Below are 23,179 nucleotides of genomic sequence, written 5' to 3' on the forward strand. Positions count from 1 at the left end.
TTTGAGAAGCTCAGCAGGAAACACACTGTTAATGTATTCTATCCCCATGGGGGGCTGTGCTTGCGAATTATGAACAGAGATGTCGGTGTGAGAAAGTCAAAGAAAAAGACATTTCCTAAACAGCTCTTTAACAGGATGCAGAAAACAGGCTTTCCTACTGCATTCCTACTGTTCCGATTGCACAATTTACCATGATGAGAGGCAATATAAATCAAATATATATATTTTCCCTCCAGTTTTCAAAAATACCTCAGATTTTTTCTGCATTTCATCTTGGACTTTGTTTTAAGAGATATGTTAAAGACTATAGAATACACAAGACATGTCACTTGTATAGTTTTGAATTTGGAAAAGTGTAACAATCTATATGGCGAATAAAGCTCCACCCTCTAGTACAGGAGCTAAACAGCGATCACTATAGACTGACGTTTTTCCGGGGGAGAAGCTCAGACCAGACGTGTGTTTTTTTGACAGTTTTTGAGGTCAACAAACACACTAGAATCTCAGCAAATACTTGCTTCACAGACATAAGAAATATGTCCAAATAAAGCTTGAAATCTTTACATTTAAATAAACTAAACATACTTGAAAATGTTTTATTGTTTTGTTATCTGTATGAAACGAACGCGAGGTACAGTCCGTTCAGTCAAACGCACATCACATGACAGCAACTATTGACTGCCCACAAACTTGTAAACAAAAAGTCACTGTCATTTCTGGAGGACATTTGCCATCAAGACCAAGTTGTGAATTACTTCAGAGAATGATAATGTGTAAAACAGATATAAATGAGGTTGGTGTCGTGATCTTGTTTCCTTCGAGTGCGTATGTTCATTAACTCAGGCAAACTGAAAAAATTTTTTGATTTTGTTTGATTCAAACGTTCGAACACTTGCAAAAACGGGCACACTTTCACATTGCAAAATATGATCAAAACAAATTTAAAAAAATTTTTTTTTTTACAACTACAGTGCTTAGCATAATTGAGCACAGCCCACTTTGAAAATTATTTTTTTTTTCCATTTCTCAGTGAATATCGGCAACGTATTTTGGTGAATTAAACAAAACAGATTTATTAAACAGATATATTTATTAAAATTATATTTTAGTCACCAAACATTTAGAAATTGAAAGATTTTATATAGATTGTATAGCTTCTTATTAAACATATTAATTTAAAAGATAGATTTGGGAGGGGTGTACTTATATATGCTGAGCACTGTGTTGTAAAAAATAAATGAGTGAAGAGAGAACCTTGCCCAGGAGACTCGAAACGAGCAGAATTCCTTTATTGAGACGTGTTGGTTAATGTGCGGTCATACAGCGCCTTCAAGAAGTCCAAGAGTCTGCAAGAGCCTATAGTAGTCTCTTACAGGTCTGCAGTCTGCGAGTTTTATCATTTTATATTTTATTTGGTTAGGTGGATATGGCTCAACAAAGCATGTAAATGAAGAAGGTAGGTAGGTGAATATACTTGCCAAGCCACTGACCACACAAGTTTATCAACAAAAGGGTTTCTTTGGCCTGAATGTATCACCAGAAAACAAAGGCAGAGTCGTTAAAACCCTGCCTGTAGCATTTGCATCACTTTGGCTCAGCCAGTAGTCAGGAGGACAAAGGTTTAATGTCCCTCATAGCTGGGCAGTTACAGTTTCGAATGAAATGATACAATTAAAAACCAAAGAATATAACTTTTTAGTTATATGTAGATTATTGTTATTTGAAACTAGATTATATAAATTAAAATTTTCACAACTGTATTTAATTTTTTCCCTAAACTTGTTAAAATCTTCTTAAAAGTAATGGATTTTTTTTATTTGAATTATAATTAATATGATTATTAGTATTACAACTGCAATAGACCAATATACAATAGTCAATATTTAAAGTGAATCATCACCTTTTATTCAAAGTTGTCTTAAAACTATGGAACAGTACCCGTTCTTGTCTTTGAAAAGTAGTAATTTCGAAAAACTTTTTTGATCCATTTTAAATGCTGACTGATGTCTAGTGCCATCTCACGAGGAAATGTAACTCTTTTACCTGTTGTCTGAAAAGTGGCTAATTTTTACGAATTCAACTTAACTTGCTTGTTTTGTAGGACTTAATTCCTACACTGTAAAAAATTATACAATCAATTAGTCTTGACAGCATATGTTTTTAGGTCATTAAACTAAAAGTATTAAACTAAGTTAATTATGTTCTGACTTAATTTTTAAGTTACACAAGCAGTTAAGTCAGTTTAACATAAAATAAGTTCAATGGACTCATAAGGCAATTTTCAAAAGGAGGCGTGCCCCCAAACCCCACCCCTAAACCAGAGCGTCACTGGGAGATAAGCAAACCATACTGAAATGTAAAAATGATTGTACGAATTTATATGAATCAGTTAAACTATTATTTTGAGTGGCTATTCAGTTTTTTTTTTTTTTGTATTTGACATGACAACAGTTTTTTTTAAACTATTATTATTATTAAATACAACTGTAAAATTATAAGCTCTGGAGATTAAGTTCATGTCACTGTGAGCAGATACTGAAATCGCCACCAGCATCGTGTGTGCTTGAGGATATGTATAATAAATGAAGCTCCACAATGGCTGGCACACAGACACGCAGACTTCATATTTAGTCTCCTTTGCTGTTAAATATTCACAGCCACTAGTCCATAATGTGATGTGGTTGGCTGTAAAGAGCTATTTTTGATTTGTTTTTTTTTACAAAATTAAATATTGATATTCTGCATGTAGATCTGCATTTTACCTATTGCAGAAATCATTGGCCTTTAAATAAAAACTAGAGGAAGACTTAGAATTTTTAAAGGAGTCCTGTTTTACATGTTTAAAGGGTTGATTGTACTAAAACATTCTTTCATGATGTTTAGTAAGCTAGAAAGTATTCTCTATTCTCCCAGTTAAACAGACACTTACTTTTATGTGTTTTTTGAGTAGTTGATAAGTCTGTGTGTTCTAAATCCCACAGGTCTAATCTCTAATGTGCAGTGCAGCCCATCAGCCATCATGCATCAAGTAATATGATCATTATTAAGGTGTTTAAACAACAAAATATGTGTTGTGTCCTTACACAACCAAGAATCAGAATGTCAAATATTTCACAATATAATCAATTTGAGCTGAGAATATTGATTAAGAGTATTCTCAACTTGCAACTTCTACAAGCATGAACACTGCAAGACATATCATAGTGATGACATTGTTTATTTGCCCCTCCCTGCCCAGAAAATATTTTAAAGGTGATGTACATATGTTTTTGTCTCTTCTAAAGCATAGCAATGCCATAATATGTTTTCAGATATTTAAGAAACATACTTGTTTATCTGAAAAACAATGTAAATCAGATATTCTGCATGGAAATTGAGCTTTCCGTGCCAGAACATCTGTCTTTGTTTTGATTTCTTTTACCAGTCCAACGACGGTTTAGCAAATTATATTTCAGCACATTGGGTTTCCTTGGTGGAAAACCACGTATTTCATTCATTCAAGTCTCTCAAAGCATGTGTCCGCGACTGAAATGTGACCTCCAGTGGACAGTAGCAGTCTCTGAAATGAGATGCAGATTCAGTTCCACGTGAGGTGGTTATTAATTAGCAAATAATATAAATATTACTAGCGCAAACATTAGGTGAGCAGGTTACATTGTAACCCTAACAACACGCTATGTGAGGAGATACATAGTCATAAACAATTTGGCTGTTTGCACCAGATGAAACAACAGAAATTGTAGCCATTCAGAAGCACAGATAGGGGCACTTACTGCACTCCAATGAAATGGTAAGATTTATAATCTAATTAATACATTACACTTTAACATTGTTACATGTAGATGCTAAATCACTGATATATGTTGGTTTGAAGTCACAGTTCTGAAGTTCCATTTCAAATGGTTTGTTTTATTTTCAAGATCTGAGGTGAACTAGTGTCATACATTATTAGCATTTAACACTGAATAAAAGACATGAGGTGTACCTGAGCCGATCATTGTCATAGTCATTTTTCTGTTGTTCAGCTGCATGAAATAGTTAATCAGTTAGTTAGTTAACATTTTCCTTTTAATATGGTAAATATTCCTTCTATCAAATGCTATTGCTTTTATTTAGAACACGATTTAAATCAGCCTTTAGGCTCGATAGTAAGGCTCGCTCCTGTTGGTGTTGTCAATCTGGCAACCTTCACTTGCGTGTATTTTGAACCAGGTGTGCAATACCTATTAAAAGTATGTTTTAATTATGACACTGTTATACACTATTTCTTTTCAATGGGTTGTAGATTTAAAATTGGCTGTTGAAATAACATCTAATGCTATTTGGGAGCCATGTGCACACGACTGCTCGCTCTCGCTCTCGCTCTCGCTCTCTCTCTCTCTCTCTCTTTCTCTCTCTCTCTCTCTCTCTCCCTGCTCTCTCTAAATGTATATTTATTAATAATAAGTATTTAGAACAAAAAAGTGTAGATTATTTGAGTTAACTGACCATTTCTAACAGTGTACATATATTTTGCAGCCAGTTTACATGTCATTTCATGCTCTCGGAGTATTTAGTAACGTTTTTTGAATCTTTTAGATTAAATAATCTATTACTAACTTTTTCTCGTGGCTGCAAAGCCAAGCAGAAAGTTGTCCTTAATAAAAGAGTAATGCAAAAATGCAACAACTTTAGAAAGAGAAAGCAAAAGTCGACTCCCGGACATTTTAGGAGATTTAGAAACACGGTCTGGAGATGCCGGAAGCATTTTTAGGCCTCAAAAAGGCGCATTTCTGTGGGTCTCTGCAGAGCATCTGAGAAAGTGTTGACAGTTCTCGCGCACACATAATGAGCAGTATAAAATATATGTAGGTGCGAGTGAAGATGTTCCACTGGTTAATCAAACGCAGATGTTTGGTTATCTTTGGTGCAAGCGGAAAAAGGGTAATTTTAGTAAAAAACAACTGTCATCAAATATACTTGGTCGGCCGTTACTATAATTGGGCGGCCCGCCCAAGTAAAGTCTATGTGTGGGAAGCACTGCACTAGGTGTCAAATTTATATACTGCACCTTTAATTTCTACTGACAGGATTTGGGATGATTTACTGACATTAGTAAAACCCCAGAAAGCAAAGCTTATAGTCCATTGAGCCATTAGTTGTAGTTCTTAAAAATGTATTTTTTCTAAACTAAAGATTTTATACTTTGGAGTGGACTTTGAGATTTTTAACATTTTAGATTTTTTTTTTCACATTTAAAAAAGTGAAAAAAATCATAATAGGACGCCTTTAAACATTTAAATAACCTACATGATTGAACTGGCCTCAACATCAAGCCACAAACTCACATCTGTATTCTGCACCGAGGCGGAGCATGAGTCGAATGGGAAAGACCTTAGCCCAGGGGGTCTCCCACTTCTGCACCAGGATGCCAAAGAGGTAGGGCGGATTGGGCAATGGCAGGTCCTGCAGGGTCTGAAAGGTTGGGTTGATGTAAAGGAAGCCGCCGTGCTCCTTGCTGCCCAGGAAGCTTTGTGTGAAGAATGAGTGGCCCAGGTGACTTAACACATTTCCTGCACACAAGAAAGAGTGCGATTAGATCAAGCTCAACCACTGTATTATTTCTGTATTCTTTAATATCAAAGGGATAGTTTACCCAAATATGACAATTGATTCACACTTTACTCAGCCTCAAGTAGTTCCAAACCTTTATGAGTTTCCTTTTTCTGTTGAACACAAAAGATATTTTGAAAATGTTCGAAACATCTAACTACTGACTTACTTAGTAGGAAAAAAAAAAAAAATCAAATATATATATATATATATATATATATATATATATATATATATATATATATATTCAACATAAGAAAGAAACTCAAACAGGTTTGTGACAAGCGAAGGTTGAATAAATGATGACAGAATATTCAGGTTTTTTTTGTGAACTGTCCCTTTAATTAAGCTTGGAGTTTTTTTACAACCAATTTACCTATACAACCGATTTTTACCTCACAAATATACACTGCCGCATCACTTTATTTCTCATTGTTTGAAATAGTTTGTTCAAGGATCCACTCTCTTTATCCCTTCTTTCTGAGAGCTTATTCTGCTCTGATTGGTCAGAGGGTCTACCACAACAAAATGACAGCTAGCAATATCCAAATTTTAGCATCCTTTGCACTAGTATTGGTTTTACTGTATCAGTACATCGACCAATAATATTTTCGATTGCTATAAAGTTGAGTAAGACTGGATCTTAACTAAAGGCAAATGAAGTGTAATTAAAAATACACAAAGTGGTTGGTATATGATAATCAACCAATGATGATAAATATTATTAACAAAGGTTTATTACTGTATAAACTGTATTAACAAAGGATGTCAAATACAACGGAAGTCAAAGGAGAATTAAAATTATTTGGTTCCCAAAATTCCTCTAAATACCTTCTTTCATACTCCACAGATAAAATAAAGCCATAACAGGCTTGGAATAACATGATGTTAAGCTTATAATGACAGAATATTAATTTAAGATGCACTATCCCTGTTAAAGAGCCCCTATTATGCATTATAAACAGTCTGATATGTGTGCAAGGTCAAAAAACACTTTCATTGTCTTATAATGTGCGTTTATTTTTACCTAATTATCTCAACAAATCCCATATGATTTGTTCAGTGATTCACATTTGTTCTCAAACCGCTCCTTTGCGTCAGCCTAATCTGCGCTGATTGGTCCGATGACCCAGTCTGTAGTGATTGGTTGACTGTTCAGCGTGAGACGGAGAGAATCACCCAAGAAGCAGTCAGAGCACAGAGTATATGCGTGAGCCCAATGGCGGAGTACATTAAAGCAATGTAGTTAAACACCAGCATATTACTCTACTCTTAACCACAACCCCAAGTAATAACAATGACACACATTCAGTATTAATCCACACAGTGGCGAAAGTTGAACTATTTTAACAAATTGACCGCACTATGCATGTGAGGAACAACTAGTGGTGGCCATAGCAACAAACAGCACGACATCGCGAGTTCAGAAACGCATTTAAATCGGCAGAGAAAGAAGCATGTGTCTCGTTTTCAACGTGGTTTTGGACGCAATATGAATAGCCCCATACAAATTTCAACTGAGAGATACATTACAAGCACTGATCTATAACAGACACATGATTACAAGCCGCGCTGAGCGATTACAAGATAACACACAACTAAATACATATTTTGCAAACTACAGAAAAAAAGGTAACTATTTTAATCACACTACACATTGTGTAAGAAGGAGAAACACTTACAGAATCTGGAGAAAGAAGAAACTGGTCCATATAAACTATGTAACAGCTACTGACAAAGTCCCATACATTTGTAGTTTTTACGGATCCTTACTTTAATAACAAATGGCCGGCGAATCCCGAGTTGCAGTGGTAGGTTATTGTTTCAATCATCAGAAAAATGAAAGAACAAACAGCACTAGGTTGTGGCTATACTTGGGTGTATACTTTGGCTATATTTTAACCCATTATTCCTGTCATCTTTGATCGTCATCTTTGTGTCATAATCAGTTCTATGATCCCTTGCACTCTGCTAATGCCTGAAGGGAAAGGCGCATTCATGTTTTACCAGATCCGGCAGTTCATATTTGGTATTGTTTCATGTCGACGTCGATACGAACAGGCGAAAGATCTAGACAAACGACAAATCATTTAACAACTCTGAGACTAATCTTTTATTTAAAAATATATATATTTTTAAACAAGCTGCACTTTCAGATTTAACCCTCAGCTGAATGTTTTCATTCACTTAGAGTTGTGTTGCACACAGCATGGAAGCTCATTTTCAAAAACCCATAATAGAGGCTATTTGAGAAAAATGTCAACCAAATACAGACATCCCAAGTCTCCCGCATATCCATAGAGACTTCCGTTAATGAATGATAATCTCCCGCAAATCGTGCGTCTCCCCCACCTCCTTCACCCGTAACCTCCCGCAAATTATTTATGTCCCACCTGGAAATGACTATTCCCAACTTGGGATGTCCCAATTACAAAAAAAAGACATTTCAAGACTGGTCTATCATTTGTGAGACGCACAGATGTTATAGTCTAGTCATATTAGTAATTTAGTATTTAATATTAGTATTAGTGATTTTGTGGTCTACAAAGCGATGTAGAAACATATAAAGCATAACTCGCACAATAGCAGCATACTATTGGTCGATTTAGTGACCAATGTGCATAAAAAAAATCTAATAAAATTCCTAATTATGTAGACTGAAATTATATTGAGTGTTAATACTCACCAAACAGCAGTAACCAAGGCTTTTGTTCCTTGAGTTTGGGTCCACACGACATCTGCGCGCGCAGAAATCCGCAGATTTTTAGCCCATCATTGAGTCTATTTATTTACTTGTTTAAATGTGTGTAAATTTATATTTATTCAGTTTTTTAATTTATTTCAGTAATAATATTAACTAATATGAAAGTGTTCATTTGATTTATTTACAATACAGTTTGTAAAGTAATATTTTAGTAGATATATTATAGGAGAGACTTGCTTTATTTACCAAATAAGTGGATCTAGATTGAGTTGCATTGTAAACATTAAATAAAAGCTAAAAAGCTTTTTTTTTTCCTCCACATATTAAGTTCCCCAAAAAATTCTATCATTTACTCACGCCTTACTTGTTACAACCAGTTTGACTTGTTTGAGTTTGACAAAAAAAATTAAACAAAACTGTAGGCATTGGCATTCAGGATATTTATTTTTTCTCATATGATTACACGTTTTTAGCTTTATTTAAAATAGCTTCTTTTGAGTTCAGCAGAATAAAGAAACTCAAAGTATTCGATTCATTAAGGGTGAGTCAATTTTCATTTTTAGGCAAACTATTTCCTTCATATTTCACTACAATAGGTCAAGCATTAGCATTAGCCACTGTGCAATCTGAAGATTACTTAACCTGGTCAGACAGATAACACTATTTGGCCTCTGCACTTTTGACACATCGACACCAGTCTCACGAGGACTGCTCTTAGAGTAAGGGGACATGGAACGCTGTTCAATGGCTAAACCCATTGACCTGACGTAGGACTGGGTGACGAGGAGAATTGTGTCTGGAAAACAATTTCTGCTGAAGTGAATCTTCAGTGCCACCATGGCCTGCAGCCTCATTTTACCTTCAAGCACCTCCTGGCAGAACGGTCTAATTTTATCTATGTAGGCCTTACTCTCATTTCTAGATCAGTTTACCAGAACAGGACCCCCCCTGCGGAGGCGTATCAGTTTACCTGCGAGAGCCTCCCGGTACAGCTGGACAAAGTGGCTGAAGACGTCCTTAGGAATGGTTTTCTCGTCAGGGAGGCACTGCAGGAGCACTACAACCTCAGCCTGGCCCACGGCATGCATGCCCTTTGTTGTCATATACCAGCACTTCCTATTTACATCTTCACACAGAGATGACACAAAAGACTGTTATGACTCATTGGGAGCCGTGGGAAATTCTTTGGCTCGATTAACTCTTTCCTTGCCATTTTACAAAATGCTTGGATATTCATAGTAAGAAAATATTCTGAGGACAATAAAATTTACAGGGTTCTCACACATTTTTCAAAGTCAAATTTAAGTAGTTTTCAAGCACACTCCAGATGCTTTTTCAAACTATTATATATTTACATACTTCATACTACATTACTTCACATGTTATTTGGTCCAAACCTTGAAACACTACATTTAAATGCAAGCATTTTCCATAGTCGGTACCCATTAGAACCCTAAATTTAGACAAAAATCATCAAAAATGTGGGCTGGTATCAGCAACTTTTAAGAAAAATAAATAAATAATTTAAATTAAACAATTCTGGGGGGAAAAGGTTTAAGGAAGCTTAATTATGACTTTTTTGCAATTTCACAAAACAACTACATCAACAAAATGTGCAAAGCATACATTCATTTACATTCAGTTTATATGAACTCAAATCACTGAAATACTAAGACACTTTAAAGAAAGCTGAAAAAATGTACCCATCGACTTTCATAGTATTTTTTTCCAATGTTTACTGGTTTTCAGCTTTCTTCATATTATTGTCTTTAGTGTTCAACAGATGAAAGTTTTTTGGATGAACTATCCCTTTAAAGTTTGGAACGATGTGAGGGTAGTTAAGGAGTTAAAATTAAATTTGAGTAAATTATTGCTTTAAGCACAAAATCTGTATATTAGCATGATTTCTAAAGAATCAAAATGACACTTCCAAGACTGGAGGCAACATAAATTCATCTTTGTGATCAAAAGAACTAATTAAAATAATTTATCATGTAAAAAATATAGAGATGTAGACAGTTGAAGTCTAAATGAATAGCCTCTTGTGAATTTTTTTATTTCTTTTTTCAAATATTTCCCAAATGATGCAGTGCTTCCCACAGGTTTGAAATATAGTTGTGGTGGGGGCCTGATTGAAACACACCTTTTACCCACATCACATAAATAGTTATATGCGACAAACAAAACATATTTAGATTTTTTTAACACAATTTTTATTATTATCTGTTTTTTTTTTTCAATGGGTTAAAGTAAAAAAAGACTGTTGAAATACATTTTTAAAAATCCACTATTTCTCTTATATGGTATTCAGGAGCCATATGCACCCATTGACAGGTAAAATCTGCTTCTCTCTATCTCTCATTGAAGTTCAGGTTGCTTTATTGGCATGACATTTTGTACAGTATTGCCAGAGCATTATAGATGTATAAAATATGTAATATATTGACATCATCAAATTAATGAAATAATCAGCAAATGAAATATAAATGAATAAAAAAAGGAACAAAAAGAGACAATATCTCAAATAAATATAATATTTACAAGAATAAAACGTGTAGATTATTTAAATAAGACATTTCTAATGGTGTACAAATATTCTGCAGCCAATTTAGATGTACTTTCGTCCTCTCCGAGTATATAGAAAAGTTTATCTGAGTCGTTTAGATTAAAAAAAAAAGAAAATTATTTAATGTCTCTCTCACTCTCGTGGCTGTGTACAAAAAAATAACGACAGCTTAAAAAATGAAAGCAAAACCAAAAACCTTGACATTTTTAGTAGATTTTGAAACCCCGGCCAGACACAAAAAGGTGCGGGTCTCTGTCGGTCTGCTGAGCACGTGAGTGTTGATAGTTCTCGCAGACACAGAACAAGCAGTGTGAAACAAGTAAAGAAGATAAGATTTTCCACTACTCACGTATGTTTGTTTATGTCGGGTGGATACAAAAAAAAAAAGTGTAAAAGGATGGTAATAATAAAGAAGTGTCACTAAATATACTTGGGCAGCTGTTAAGCTACATGGGAAGCCCGCCCAAGTAAAGTCTATGTGTGGGAAGCACTGTGATGTTTAACAGAGCAGGAAATTTTTCACAGCAGTTTCTATAATACTTTTTTTCTTCTGGAGAAAGTCTTATTTGTTTTATTTCAGCTAGAATAAAATCAGTTTAAATTTTTTTAAAGCCATTTTAAGGTCAAAATTATTAGTCCTCTTGAGCAATATTTGTTTTCAATTGTCTACAGAACAAACTACTGTTATACAATGATTTGCCCAATTACCCTAACTTGCCTAATTAACCTAACTAAGCCTTTAAATTGCACTTTAAACTGAATACTAGTGTCTTGAAGAAATATGTAGTAAAATATTATGTACTGTCATCATGGCAGACATAAAAGAAATTAGTTATTAGAAATGTGTTATTAATTTATTATGTTTAAAAATGTGTTGATAAAATCTTTTCTTTATTAAACAGAAATTGGGGGGAAATATACAGGGGAGGAGGGGTGGGGCTAATTATTTAGGAAAGCTAATAATTCTGATTTCAATTGTACTGTATATCCAAGTTACATAAAACATCAAGAGTTTGCAAACTCTTTTAAATAGTTTCTACTGGCCTAAACATCCCCTAAGCTGAAAGAAAATGCCCACAAACAAACAGTTTGCAAATTATTCACATCATTAGCAAATAAAATGAACCCTAGAGAACATCGAGCAAAACGTGTCACACTCACAATTGACCAGTTTGACCATAGCCAGCAGGTTGGCATTGAGGACAAACACCAAGGGATCAGGACAGCCCTCCTCGAGCTGCTGCATCAGCGCAATCTCAGAAGGTCTTTCCTCCACAGCATAGTCTGCAGACACACAACATCAATACGTTAACTAGCAACAAATGGATTTAAGCCAGACTCTATTCAATTTCTTCTCACTGCACAATGCAGATGAGGAACCAACCCAATGAAAGCCATCCATTAGCATGAGAGGTGGAGACATAAGCAAAAACACGCACACCGACATGCAAACATGCAGCGACACTCATATTTTGGAGGAGTGGAGGAAGCTGAATGGTGAGGATGGGCAAGCACCTGTGATGTGGCCTCCCGTACCTCCTTTGACGCCTGTGGAGATGAGGATGGGAGGAAGTCCGTCCTCTGGGATCAGACTGAAAGAGCTGCCCACTGGGCTAGTAGTCAGGGCTCCACTGCCATGGACTGCCTGCAGCAGGGGAAAACACACAAATGAAGCATCGTAATGGGGGAAACAAGCCTGAATTAAGTGTCTGATTTTACAGATGAGCTTAAATGGAACAACGTAAAGTGTCACCTCTGAGGCATTGGCTCCTGAGGATTTGTTTGAGTTTTGGGACGCTACCACAGGCTGTGGGGGGTTGTGATTTGCCGCAGGGGCTTTAGAAGAGTCTGTAGCTTCCCCATTGGGCAGAATGCCATCCGCAAACCAAACCCTTCTTTGCTCTCGAGGAAGAGAACCTGCAAGTACATTACAGAGACGAGGCTTTAAAGCTAAATTTACAATGTTTTTTTTTTGTTAGAGTAGATTGTTATTCTTTAGGTGAACAATTAATCTGTACTAATCCACTGAAAAATGTTTGTTTTAGTAATTTTAAATCAATGTCTGAATATTTGTTTCTGGTGGTTCTTCTCTGTTGATGTCAGTTTGATGGCTTCAGCCACAATATCCCTAGCCACGTCCCTCTCTCCATTTGTTTGCTATAAGGAAATTATGTGCATGAAAAGCCCGCCCCCTTCTTAATATTCTGTTTCAGCTCGAAGAACAAACATGATTATTGGAAATAAGTTTACCTTCAGAGCCTGGTTGTTTGAGGACACCAACAGGCACCATGACGGTTGGTGGTGGGGAGCAGAGTGCTCCTGAAGCCTGCGCCTGCTGCAGAGGAGGGATAGTGGAGCAGTATTCTGCCGGGTTGTTGGGATTTGGGCTCTGGTTACAACCACCTCCCGTATTTTCCCATGTTTGAGCTAATGAGTGAGTTTAAAGCATCTGGTTATTCACATATTCTAAATGAAGTGTTCATTTTCTAATATTTTCTATAAAACTACTGGTAAAGTAAATAATTCTGTTCTTTTTCATCCTTTAAGTGTCTCAAAATGTTAAAACATCTTTGACTTAAGCAAAAACAAAAAAATTCATTTAAAAGTGTTTATTTTTCTCTTTCATCCAAATGCGACAGCATGTTTAGAAAATGAAATTGTATCTTTTTTTAACACTGTACAAAGTGGATACATTTGAAAACACAATTTTCATGTTGCAGTGTCGACTGTGAAAACTGAAGCTTTCGAAAATGATGATGACTTTAGCAAAAGTTATGCTGTCCGTTATTTATTAGAGATAAAAGGGCTATCAAACCCCTCTCTTTCAGTCTACCTCATAACTTTTTTCAAAAAATGCTTTATGATGGGCAAGGAGTGCTTCGAGCAGAGGGAGGAGTTGGCGTGGCCAGCAGAGCAGGGGAAAAAGAGGAGAGCGAACAACTGTTGTCAGTTGGCTCACAAAATGAGACACAAACCACGAGGAGACCCATGATTTTATAGTTAAAATGCAAAGAAATAAACAGTAATTGAATGCCTTTCTACATACGTTATTCGTAATTTTATACACATAACCACAATTTGTTATATCAATATATATAAAATATAATCATGTAAGCACTATAAATAAGGAGGACTCCTCCTGAATCCCTGGGTCTGAATGCAGACACAATGGATAGCCGTGCAGCAGGTCTCTTTCCCTGTCTATTCCAACCATTAACCCTGCCGGTAATCCAGAGAATTAATAACATAGGGAACACAGCAGCACAGATATAGGCGATGTGTCTGAATAGTAACAAACTGAACTGATAAAAGACAAAGTCCGCCATTCTCCAATTCTCGTATAGCTCTCAAAACAAAAATGTTTGCTGCAAACCAACAGCTTTGCTGTATTGGCCCTGACAGCATCGCGGGGAAAAACAATAAACCCTGTGGTTCATGGAAACAAACACATACAACCCTTTATGAAAGGCTAAATACTGTGTGCCGTGTGCGGACGTGGTCTCACCCAGTCATTGGGTCTCACAGCTTGGCAGGTCTGCCTTGCCTCCGGAAAGCACATGCTCTCATAAAGAATTAAAAAGCGGGTCTTCTCATTGGATAAGAAAACTCTGCTATGAATAATAATGAGTAACCGACACGTTATCACTCCACTAGCAGATTCATGCTATACATCACAGATTTTGATCCCGCCCCAAACATTATTTTAAACCCGGAAGATGAAATTAGCTGACAAAAATTCAAAATTATCCAGTTTTCCCCACAATTAAAGCTGACAGGTGCTAACATGGTCTTAACTGATGCGCTAAAGTTATAAAATGTACTCCAGGGTGTCTTGAACCTTTAATGTCAGTTTGAACTGTCTTCAAAGGGCACGGAATGTTTACTGGGATGTATTGTTCAGTGGTGGAAGATAACAGTTGGAACCATTTGCTGTGACGTATCAAAGAAACAGAAAGTAAATAAACGGTAGTTAGATGTGACACAGGTAAGTGTTTTTACGTCTGTGCGCAATACTGAACGAAAGCATTTTCAGTCATTTTAGTGTGGATGATGACAAGACTTGAAAACAATAACATGGAGCGTTTTTAAACGAAAACAACATTTTTTAATTCATCCAGATTAAAAGACGTAGCCAAAGGTTTAGTTGGCCTCACGAAACAATCGCTACATGTTAACAATCCTAACATTACAATACAGTTTATGAATACATGAAAAAAGTGTGTAATTTGGGAAATTTTGAAGTAAACTCTCAACCTAACCTATAGTAGCCTATTCTCTTGAGTTTCATGTTACTCACCATTCATGAGTGTACGGTGGCAGGTAACACAAACCCTTGCTTCTTTCCTGTCCATGTACATCAGCCTGCTTTTCAGACTACAACAAGCAGCACAGAACACCTGGCCAGACAAAAAAAAGGAAGCTAAAAAGCTGTTTAAGCTAAAAAATCTATATCAGAAAATGAGACATAACATCAACAGTGGCTTAAAAACCAAACAACAGAAAAGGAAAAATAATACAACAAAAGGGGCTTTCAAACTGAGGTCCACAGTGCAATTCTAGGCGTATTTTGGAAATGTTTGGAGGGAAAATATATGAATATAGAAATAAATTAACACAAAAAGTTTTTAAATATACAAAAACAAACATAAATAGAAATTAGATTTAAAGATTAAAATGATAAATTAGATTTAAGGTTAAATATGTTTCAAATAAATAACTAATAATAAATATAAAATTCAGGTTTGATTAAAATAAATAAATAAATAAATAAATAAATATATTACATATATATACATACAGAACTACAGTGAGAAGAAACAAGTCTAAAAAGTATTTCATAAAAAATAAATTATTTTCTTAATAAAAAAGAAAACATTAGCTATAATCAAAATTTTAGAATAGCATTAAATTTTATTAATTTATTTTTTCCATTAATAATATTAAACCTACACTATAAATTCTATACAAGATTTCAAGACCTTACAAGGATGGTCATACTGTATCTGAAGGTCTGCAGCATCTAAAGATTGAAAAGCCCTGGTCTAGAACTAAAACAGTTCCGCCAGATTAAACCATTTTGGACCACAGCAACATTTCATTTTCAGCCTGATCTTTTCAGTTGTTCTTTCCAGCTCATATCTGTGAAAATGTCATCAACAATGCAGCAGTTTCTCACCAAGGGAAATTAAGGTGTTATTCGAGCAGTACTGCAGTTATTTTTAAGGGCCACATTGACAAACATTTCTCCGTGAAGTACTTTGACAGTTTCACAGGTTTGGAGCTGCACGACAATTACCCGCCCAAACTTCCTTGAAATTCAGCTCTCTCGTTGTTTGTCTTCCAGCAGCTGACTTAAACTCTTTGTGTTCTGTCTGGATGTCACAACTAATGACTTCTTTTCCTGAAGTCGCACTCTTTTCTTGTCATGTTTACTGATTAAGAATGGAAAAGAAGTGTGAGATACAACGAATAAACTTTAGCAGTAAAAATTGCCTGAAACTCGGTTAGTGAGATGCCAGGCATACCGTTTTTTGACTGTCAAACTAATGTCAATATTTTTTGTTTGTGACTAGTGTTGGGTGAAATTAGTTAAAGTAACTACTTACTGTAATTAACCTTGTAAGGGCCACGGTTGTAGTACAACATCAGTTTTAGCTGTATTCACAATTATTTTCTCTCTTAGACCTCACTTTCACAACTAACAGATCACATTGTTCAATCCTACAGTGCTTTTAGAAGGTAGATTTTGTAAATAGGCATGTTAAACTGGCATGAACTCGCACAACTTGACAATGTGTCTTGAAGCAGAACATCTTTTTCAGCAATGCCTTTTTTTCTGTGATTAGGACTATGTCTAGATCCTGAAGATATGCAAGTACTGTTGATTGCTTTGATTATATCAGATTATCAGATATCAGAGCTTGTTGTTGTCAATGTTGTAATTTTCCAATGCTGGGTCAACACAACTAAATTTAGATTTTGTTTATTTAATTGTTGCATAATTTTATTAATATTTAATAAATACTAGGGCTGGGTGATTAATCAAAAATAATCAAAATTGACATTCAGAACCTATAATCGATCTAATTTTCCCAGGTCGATTTTATCGATTATTTTCCCTACTGTGTGTGGAGTCAACACTTGACAACACTTGACAACACTCTGTTGAGGCTGATTTATACTGATTTATATCGAGAACACACGTATGGTCCAGCGCAGCCTTTGCACGGTCGCATATCCATGCACCTCTTAAAAATGTAACTTGTAAATGTAAAAATGTAACGTTGCAAAGACGTGTAGCGCAAGCTCTGTGATTGGTTGGTTTTGTAACATTGACACGTGTGGGTGGCGTGGAGAGCCAAGTGACAGCAGAGAGCCGGTTGGAGCGAGTGTTTACAAGTGTGGAGTCCCTGTCGGTGCAATAGCCTAGTGGTTAGCGCGTCGACATATGGTGCAGTAGCACGTCAGGGCGTCGCGAGTTCGAATCCCGGCTCGAGGACATTTCCCTACCCTACCCCCCTCTCTCTCTCCAACATCGCTTCCTGTGTGGAGTCCCATGGAGGAGCTGTTTTGTGTTTACCTAATGATTAAAGTTGTTGCACATCCGCCTGTTCCCGCCTCTGAAAAACTGAGTTTTGGCTTCTTGTAAATTAAAATATCAGTTAGAAATAACAAAACCCCCGTGAAGAAACTCGACACAGCGGAACATAAAAACCCGCTGCCAGCCAGCGTTTTGGAAGTGTTATTGCAGAGCAACACAAACAGCACAATGAAGCATTTCAACGCACAGCAACGCGCAAGGCAGGCACCGTTTGTTACGCCGATCACTCGATGCAAATGTACAAATCAGCCTTCAAAGCCTGAGGCTCATTTATTCTTCTGCGGCCACTTTGCAGCCCCACAATCTCTGGTCAAGTAAGATGATGGACCCTTACTTCTTGAGCCTTACTTTGCACTAAATTAACGATGATTGTAAGCTGTGCCAGAGATGCCTTGAGACGGCATATTTACCATTACATTCATATTATTATTTACATGAAAATATTTGTGTACAGAAGATGCAAAAAATGCACTGTTTAAAATATTATTTACAGGGTATACAAGAGTTAGTTTATTTAGAAGAGATGCTGCTTATTTTCTACTTTTAATATGAAAAACACGATGTACAGATATGAAAATAATCTATTTTGTTTTCAAAATTGCAAGTTATTTATTTTCACTTTTTTTATAAGAAAAAACTTACTGTAGGTTTTAAGCAATGTGTGTTTTAATTTCAGTTGTTCAATGCTGATGTTCAGTAAATAATTACAGATAGTAGATAGTGTGTTTCCTTCAAATATTTTAAAACCAGTGATGCACCCTTCATTCAAAAATCTCTCACTTGTAATATGTGAGCATATTTACTGTACAAAACTTGTCAGTGAACTATGAGGGGAAAAAACATAAAATAATCGTTCATTAATTGTAATAGAATTAAAATGTTCAATAATCGAGATTTTGATTTTAAACCAAATCGCCCAGCCCTAATAAATACAAATTAATATGTGTAAATGGACTTCTAAAATTAGCATTTTCTCAGTCTCCTGTGTTTATGTCAGTTATTTATCTTTAAACACAATAAAAGGAAAATATTTTGCCATTAAAAAAGTTAAATTACTGATTCTACACACAGGACAGGAGAAAACTGTTCATTTTAGAAGACAATTCCAGATTGTTCAGATTGATACTTAAAGGCTTTTGTATCCGAACTTCGTATATCCTATTTTCATAAAAATATGACTTGTGTGTAGGCATTGGCCAGTATAAGATTTTGACAGTATGAAAACCTTGGATAAAAATATCAGTTTTACAGTATGACTCAAATATGTTCTTCCAGGGAAAAAAACAACAACTTTTTATATTAAAAACAACAAGATATTATATTTTATGAAACATTTAAAATAATTTGGAATAGTTAACATGTCAGAATAAATATTTAAAATAAATAATTGACCTGCCATCTTAATTAGTTTACAAAACAAATTTGAAAAGGTATCTAAGGATATATTTTATTTCTTTGGATACATTGGATATATAAGTAAGCTGCTGCACTGTTCATGTGCAGAGCATAAACAATGCACATAGCGGCATAGGATGTTGGTTTATAACCAATTTGTTTCTCAAATGTTTGCTGAATCATGTGCTGACCAGTAGCTTTAGATGTGGAGGGTCCTTTTCTGCTGGAGATACTGTTATCCTTAAAAACTAAATAAAATAATTGTAAAACATATGTAAAAAATTTTTTATTAAAAAACATCAATAACGTAAGCATGTTCAAGCTTGGAAAGTAAAAAGCAATGCGAGTGCGGACTGTGGGTGCAGAGAGGGGGGGGGCAACCTTTCCTAGTGCAAGTACACCCTTATAGGCTACAGTTATGGGCCTACATAAACAATACCACCTGTAAAACCCCTATTTCTGCCAATTTTAAATTAGTTACTTTTTTTAAGTAACGTACCCAACACTGCATGTGAAAAAAATAATAATAAATTAATTGGTCTGCATTAAACCTGAATTCTGCTTGAGCTCCTAACCTGCCCATAAATCAATATTAAATTGATTTTTAATATCTGTAAAAAAATGTGAGTGGCGCTTACTCATACAAAACTCACCTCACAATACAAGGGTGCTGTGGCCTATTGCCAGTGAACTGCTATGCAGTTATTAAAGTGTTATAAGTGGTTTTCAAGAATGCTGCAACACAAGTATTTTAATGCTTACTTGGCAAAGTTAAGAGTCTAATAAGCCTGATTGGAAAAACATCATCACACCACTCCTAAAAAAGCTGTAAAACTTCAGATAGCATGCATGTATCACAAACAAGTTAGAGCCTGTTAGTTAAATACTTGAGTTAGATGTCTGAATAAACTTGCCTTAAAGAAACACCACTCAATAATGAACAAGAGGCTTTACCTTGCCACAAGCCCGACAATGGTGCCTTCTTTTAGTGAAAGTGAACTTGACCTCGCACTTCATGCAAATGGGTGCTTGAGAGTCAGGAACCCAAACTGGAGCCACTTCCCCCAAGGAGCTCAAGGGTGTCTTAGAAAAGGCTCCTTGCTGGCCTGCTTGAAGGTCATTGTCTGGACTCTCAGATGGGATGAGTAAGCCTAAAGAACCATCTCCATGCTCTCCATTTATCTGAACAACTGCAGACTCAGTAGCTCCACAAGACGCCTCAAAGCCTCCTGTTCTACTCTGTGGCTCCATGTTCTTGTTCTTGCTACTGGTGCCAAATTCATTCTGGACTTGGTTGGAGAGAGGCTGAGGAATCTGCAGCTTCAGATTGACAGGTTGTTTTGGACGGGCCCCACCGTAGGGAACGCTGACAGGCTGCAGCCGACTGTTGTTAAGTTTGTCTGTTCTTCCAGATTCCAGTGCTCGAACTGGATCACAAGTCTCTTGCTTGCTCTCCTCCATTTCTTTTTCCTCCGTCACAGAGTCCTCTTTTGAAGAGACCGCAAGCTGACTCTGTGCATCTCCATCAAGGTCCTCCACCAGACCATTGGACAGAGATCTATCTCCCTCTAATGAGTCCTCATGCATTCCCTTGTGGTCAGTCTCTAGCATTTTCTCTTTCTGATTTGACGCAGAGTTGTCTTTTCCTGTAGTTTCATTCTCAACCATTACACCATTTTGAAAGGCACCCTGACGATTCTCCCTCTCAGAATCCAATTCTCTGCCACCATTTACAGATTTGTGCAATACCATTTCCCCTTTATGGGGAGTACTTGTTTCTGGATATAATCCAATACCATAGTCCTTTATTCCGACCTCACAGGTGGGTGAAACACTTTCCTTTTTACTTGCATCCATCTTAACACCATTCTTCAAAAGCGATGGCTTATCCTCAGATTCTTCCTCTGTAGAGGTGAAATCTCGACCAGCATCACTTATTTGACCATTCTGCTCCGTCTTAAGCTCACAGGGACCCGTGTCCTTAAGACACTTCTCGTCTATAACTGGTTGATTTGTCTTCTCATCATTGACTCTAATGACATCACACTGGACGGTATGATCAGGACTAGCTGGATAACCATTTTCCAGCACCTCTTTGTTGGAGGACGGCAAGTCTGCCAAATGCCCATCAGTGCTCACTAGCTTGCCAATGTTTGGCTGAGGCAGAGGTGGACTGTGAACATCTGCTGGCCGTTCTTCACTCCTGCCCTCTGGCTGTGGCCCCAGTCCCTGTTTCCCATCTAACCTGGTGAACTCAGCCAAAGAGGGCCCATCTGATGTCTGGGTGTCCAGAAGCGGCTTGAAGCTGATAGGGCTGTCCCTTGGGCTGAGGTCAGAGTGGGTCAGTGCCGGATTCAGGGAAAGGAGGTGGGATGGAGGGGCCAGAATCTGAGTCCACTTGGCATCAGAGAGAATCGGTGTGTCCGTTTCATCTGAAAGGATAAGGAGAAAGCTCATTAGCTTCCTTTTTGAAAAGATTGAAACAAACAGAGGAAAATTTGAGAAATGAGGTCAAGATAAATTGGAAAATGTTGAGGAAGTGGGCCAATCTGGTCATTGCCTTGGGATCCATCTGTCAAAATGACACATGAATGCTTAGGAATGTGGGCAGGCACCCATTCCCTTACATACATTCAAGCGTGATTGCACACAAACATACATGCACTGTCCCTCCCTATTCGCGTTTCTTCTGGGGCCATTTAATAGTTTCGAGTCTCCTTTCACCCCATTAATCTGTCAAGATTAGTGTCAGAGAGGGGACATACATTCGTTCCACTGTTCAGTGGCGACACTAAGAGGGTGGCTGTGTGTGTGAGGCAAGTCTGCGTGGCTTTCAGTATTTATTGTGGCATACAGGACAAAAGCAATCAATAAATTTCAAACAGTCAATTTTATAGGGCTGTGCACCAGGAGCTGTTGTCCGCATAATCCTGAACCGTGATAAAAATAATTGCAATATCCTGCTATAACTCAAACGCACATGCAACCCTAACCTTGTAAATTATGTGTGCTTGACTGTGTGACACCGATTAAGCAGTGTTTAGGAAAATCAGGGAGAGGCAGAAGTCCTAAGGGGAAATGCTAATTCGATTGACCCCATTTACACTACAGACTGGTGCCACCAGCTCAGTTACCTGCTAGCGCTAGCTGTGCTGTGCACAGCTCGACTCGAACGACAATGCCAAACATTTGTTCTATCAGCACCTGTGTTACCCTGCATTTGGTCCATTGTGCTCTAATTCACTTATGTGGGTTATCTGAAGATAAGTAAATATGCTGAGACAGGATATCTTTTGAAATGTCTAACAGTACACTATTACAGCCTCAGAACATCTTTGACTGTCAGAGTTCCTGCTTTTATCTTTAAGAATGTTTTTTAAGGGGGACATATTATACAAAAATTCCTTTTATAAGGGATTTAAACAGTTGTTTGGCAACAGTGTGTGAATATAACTTCTAATGGCAAAATAATTATTTTTATAATCACCTTTCATAAAAATAGAAAGGCTTTGATTTTTATTCAGTTTTAGGATGCATAAATGAACGCCGTAATCTTCATAGGCTACCTACTTCTGAGCACTTCTTTTGACATTTTCAGATATAAATATTGTCCTGTTTTGAATCTGCTGCTATGCTAAGGCATAGGCATTTGTAGCTCTGCCCCCTTTTGAAAAGAGGGTTGTGAGCTCAATCTCATTAATGAAATGGACCTAAAAAGGACAGTTTCGAAGAGTATTTTGAGCTGAAACTTCACATACACTCTCTAGGGTAGGGATCACCAAACTTGTTCATGGAGGTCCGGTGTCATGTAGATTTTAGCTCCAACCCTTATAAAAACACACCTGAACAAGCTTATCAAGGTCTTACTAGGTATACTTGAAACACCTAGGCAGGTGTGTTGAGGCAAGTTGGAGCTAAACCCTGCAGGGCACTGGACCTCCAGGAACAAGATTGGTGACCCCTCCTCTAGGGACATCAGGGACATAATGGGCATAATATGTCCCCTTTAGAATTTGTAGCACTCTCTTACCTTCATTCCGTTCAAACTCATCCAGCACCTTGTCCAGGTTAAAGGCCTCAGCCTGGAAGTAATTCTCCATGGGTCATGAAACTCCACCCTGCCAAGCGTCGTGTGAACCTGAAAGGAAGTCCCCTTTATCATAAGCTCACAAATACAACATTTTCTAGATGCACAGGTTAACAACTTCAAAAAAGAAAGTCTTCCACAGTCTAGCTGTAAAAAAAATTTGTGATGCTCTTTGAAATGTAGTAAAAATGTCAATGATACAGAATATTGGCATAGTACAAGGTAAAGACTGAT

General features: G+C 36.8%; 1 protein-coding gene across 2 annotated transcripts in view; it reads right to left on the reverse strand.

The window, feature by feature from the left end:
• Positions 1-23,179, reverse strand: part of zfyve9a (zinc finger, FYVE domain containing 9a) — a 60,305-nt gene that overhangs the window by 17,772 nt on the left and 19,354 nt on the right. The window contains exons 3-11 of one of the 2 annotated variants that reach the window (XM_056473379.1): positions 22,889-22,996; positions 19,813-21,290; positions 15,160-15,259; positions 13,113-13,289; positions 12,616-12,779; positions 12,399-12,507; positions 12,024-12,146; positions 9,267-9,422; positions 5,328-5,552 (exon numbers count right to left, since the gene is read on the reverse strand). In XM_056473379.1, the coding sequence (XP_056329354.1) occupies positions 5,328-5,552; positions 9,267-9,422; positions 12,024-12,146; positions 12,399-12,507; positions 12,616-12,779; positions 13,113-13,289; positions 15,160-15,259; positions 19,813-21,290; positions 22,889-22,958 (2,602 nt within the window). In that variant the 5' untranslated portion in view covers positions 22,959-22,996. Of the gene's footprint in view, positions 1-5,327; positions 5,553-9,266; positions 9,423-12,023; positions 12,147-12,377; positions 12,508-12,615; positions 12,780-13,112; positions 13,290-15,159; positions 15,260-19,812; positions 21,291-22,888; positions 22,997-23,179 lie in introns of both variants that reach the window. The other variant, XM_056473371.1, reaches the window with a different exon arrangement.

Source organism: Danio aesculapii, chromosome 2, assembly GCF_903798145.1.
Source record: "Danio aesculapii chromosome 2, fDanAes4.1, whole genome shotgun sequence".
Taxonomy (NCBI): domain Eukaryota; kingdom Metazoa; phylum Chordata; class Actinopteri; order Cypriniformes; family Danionidae; genus Danio; species Danio aesculapii.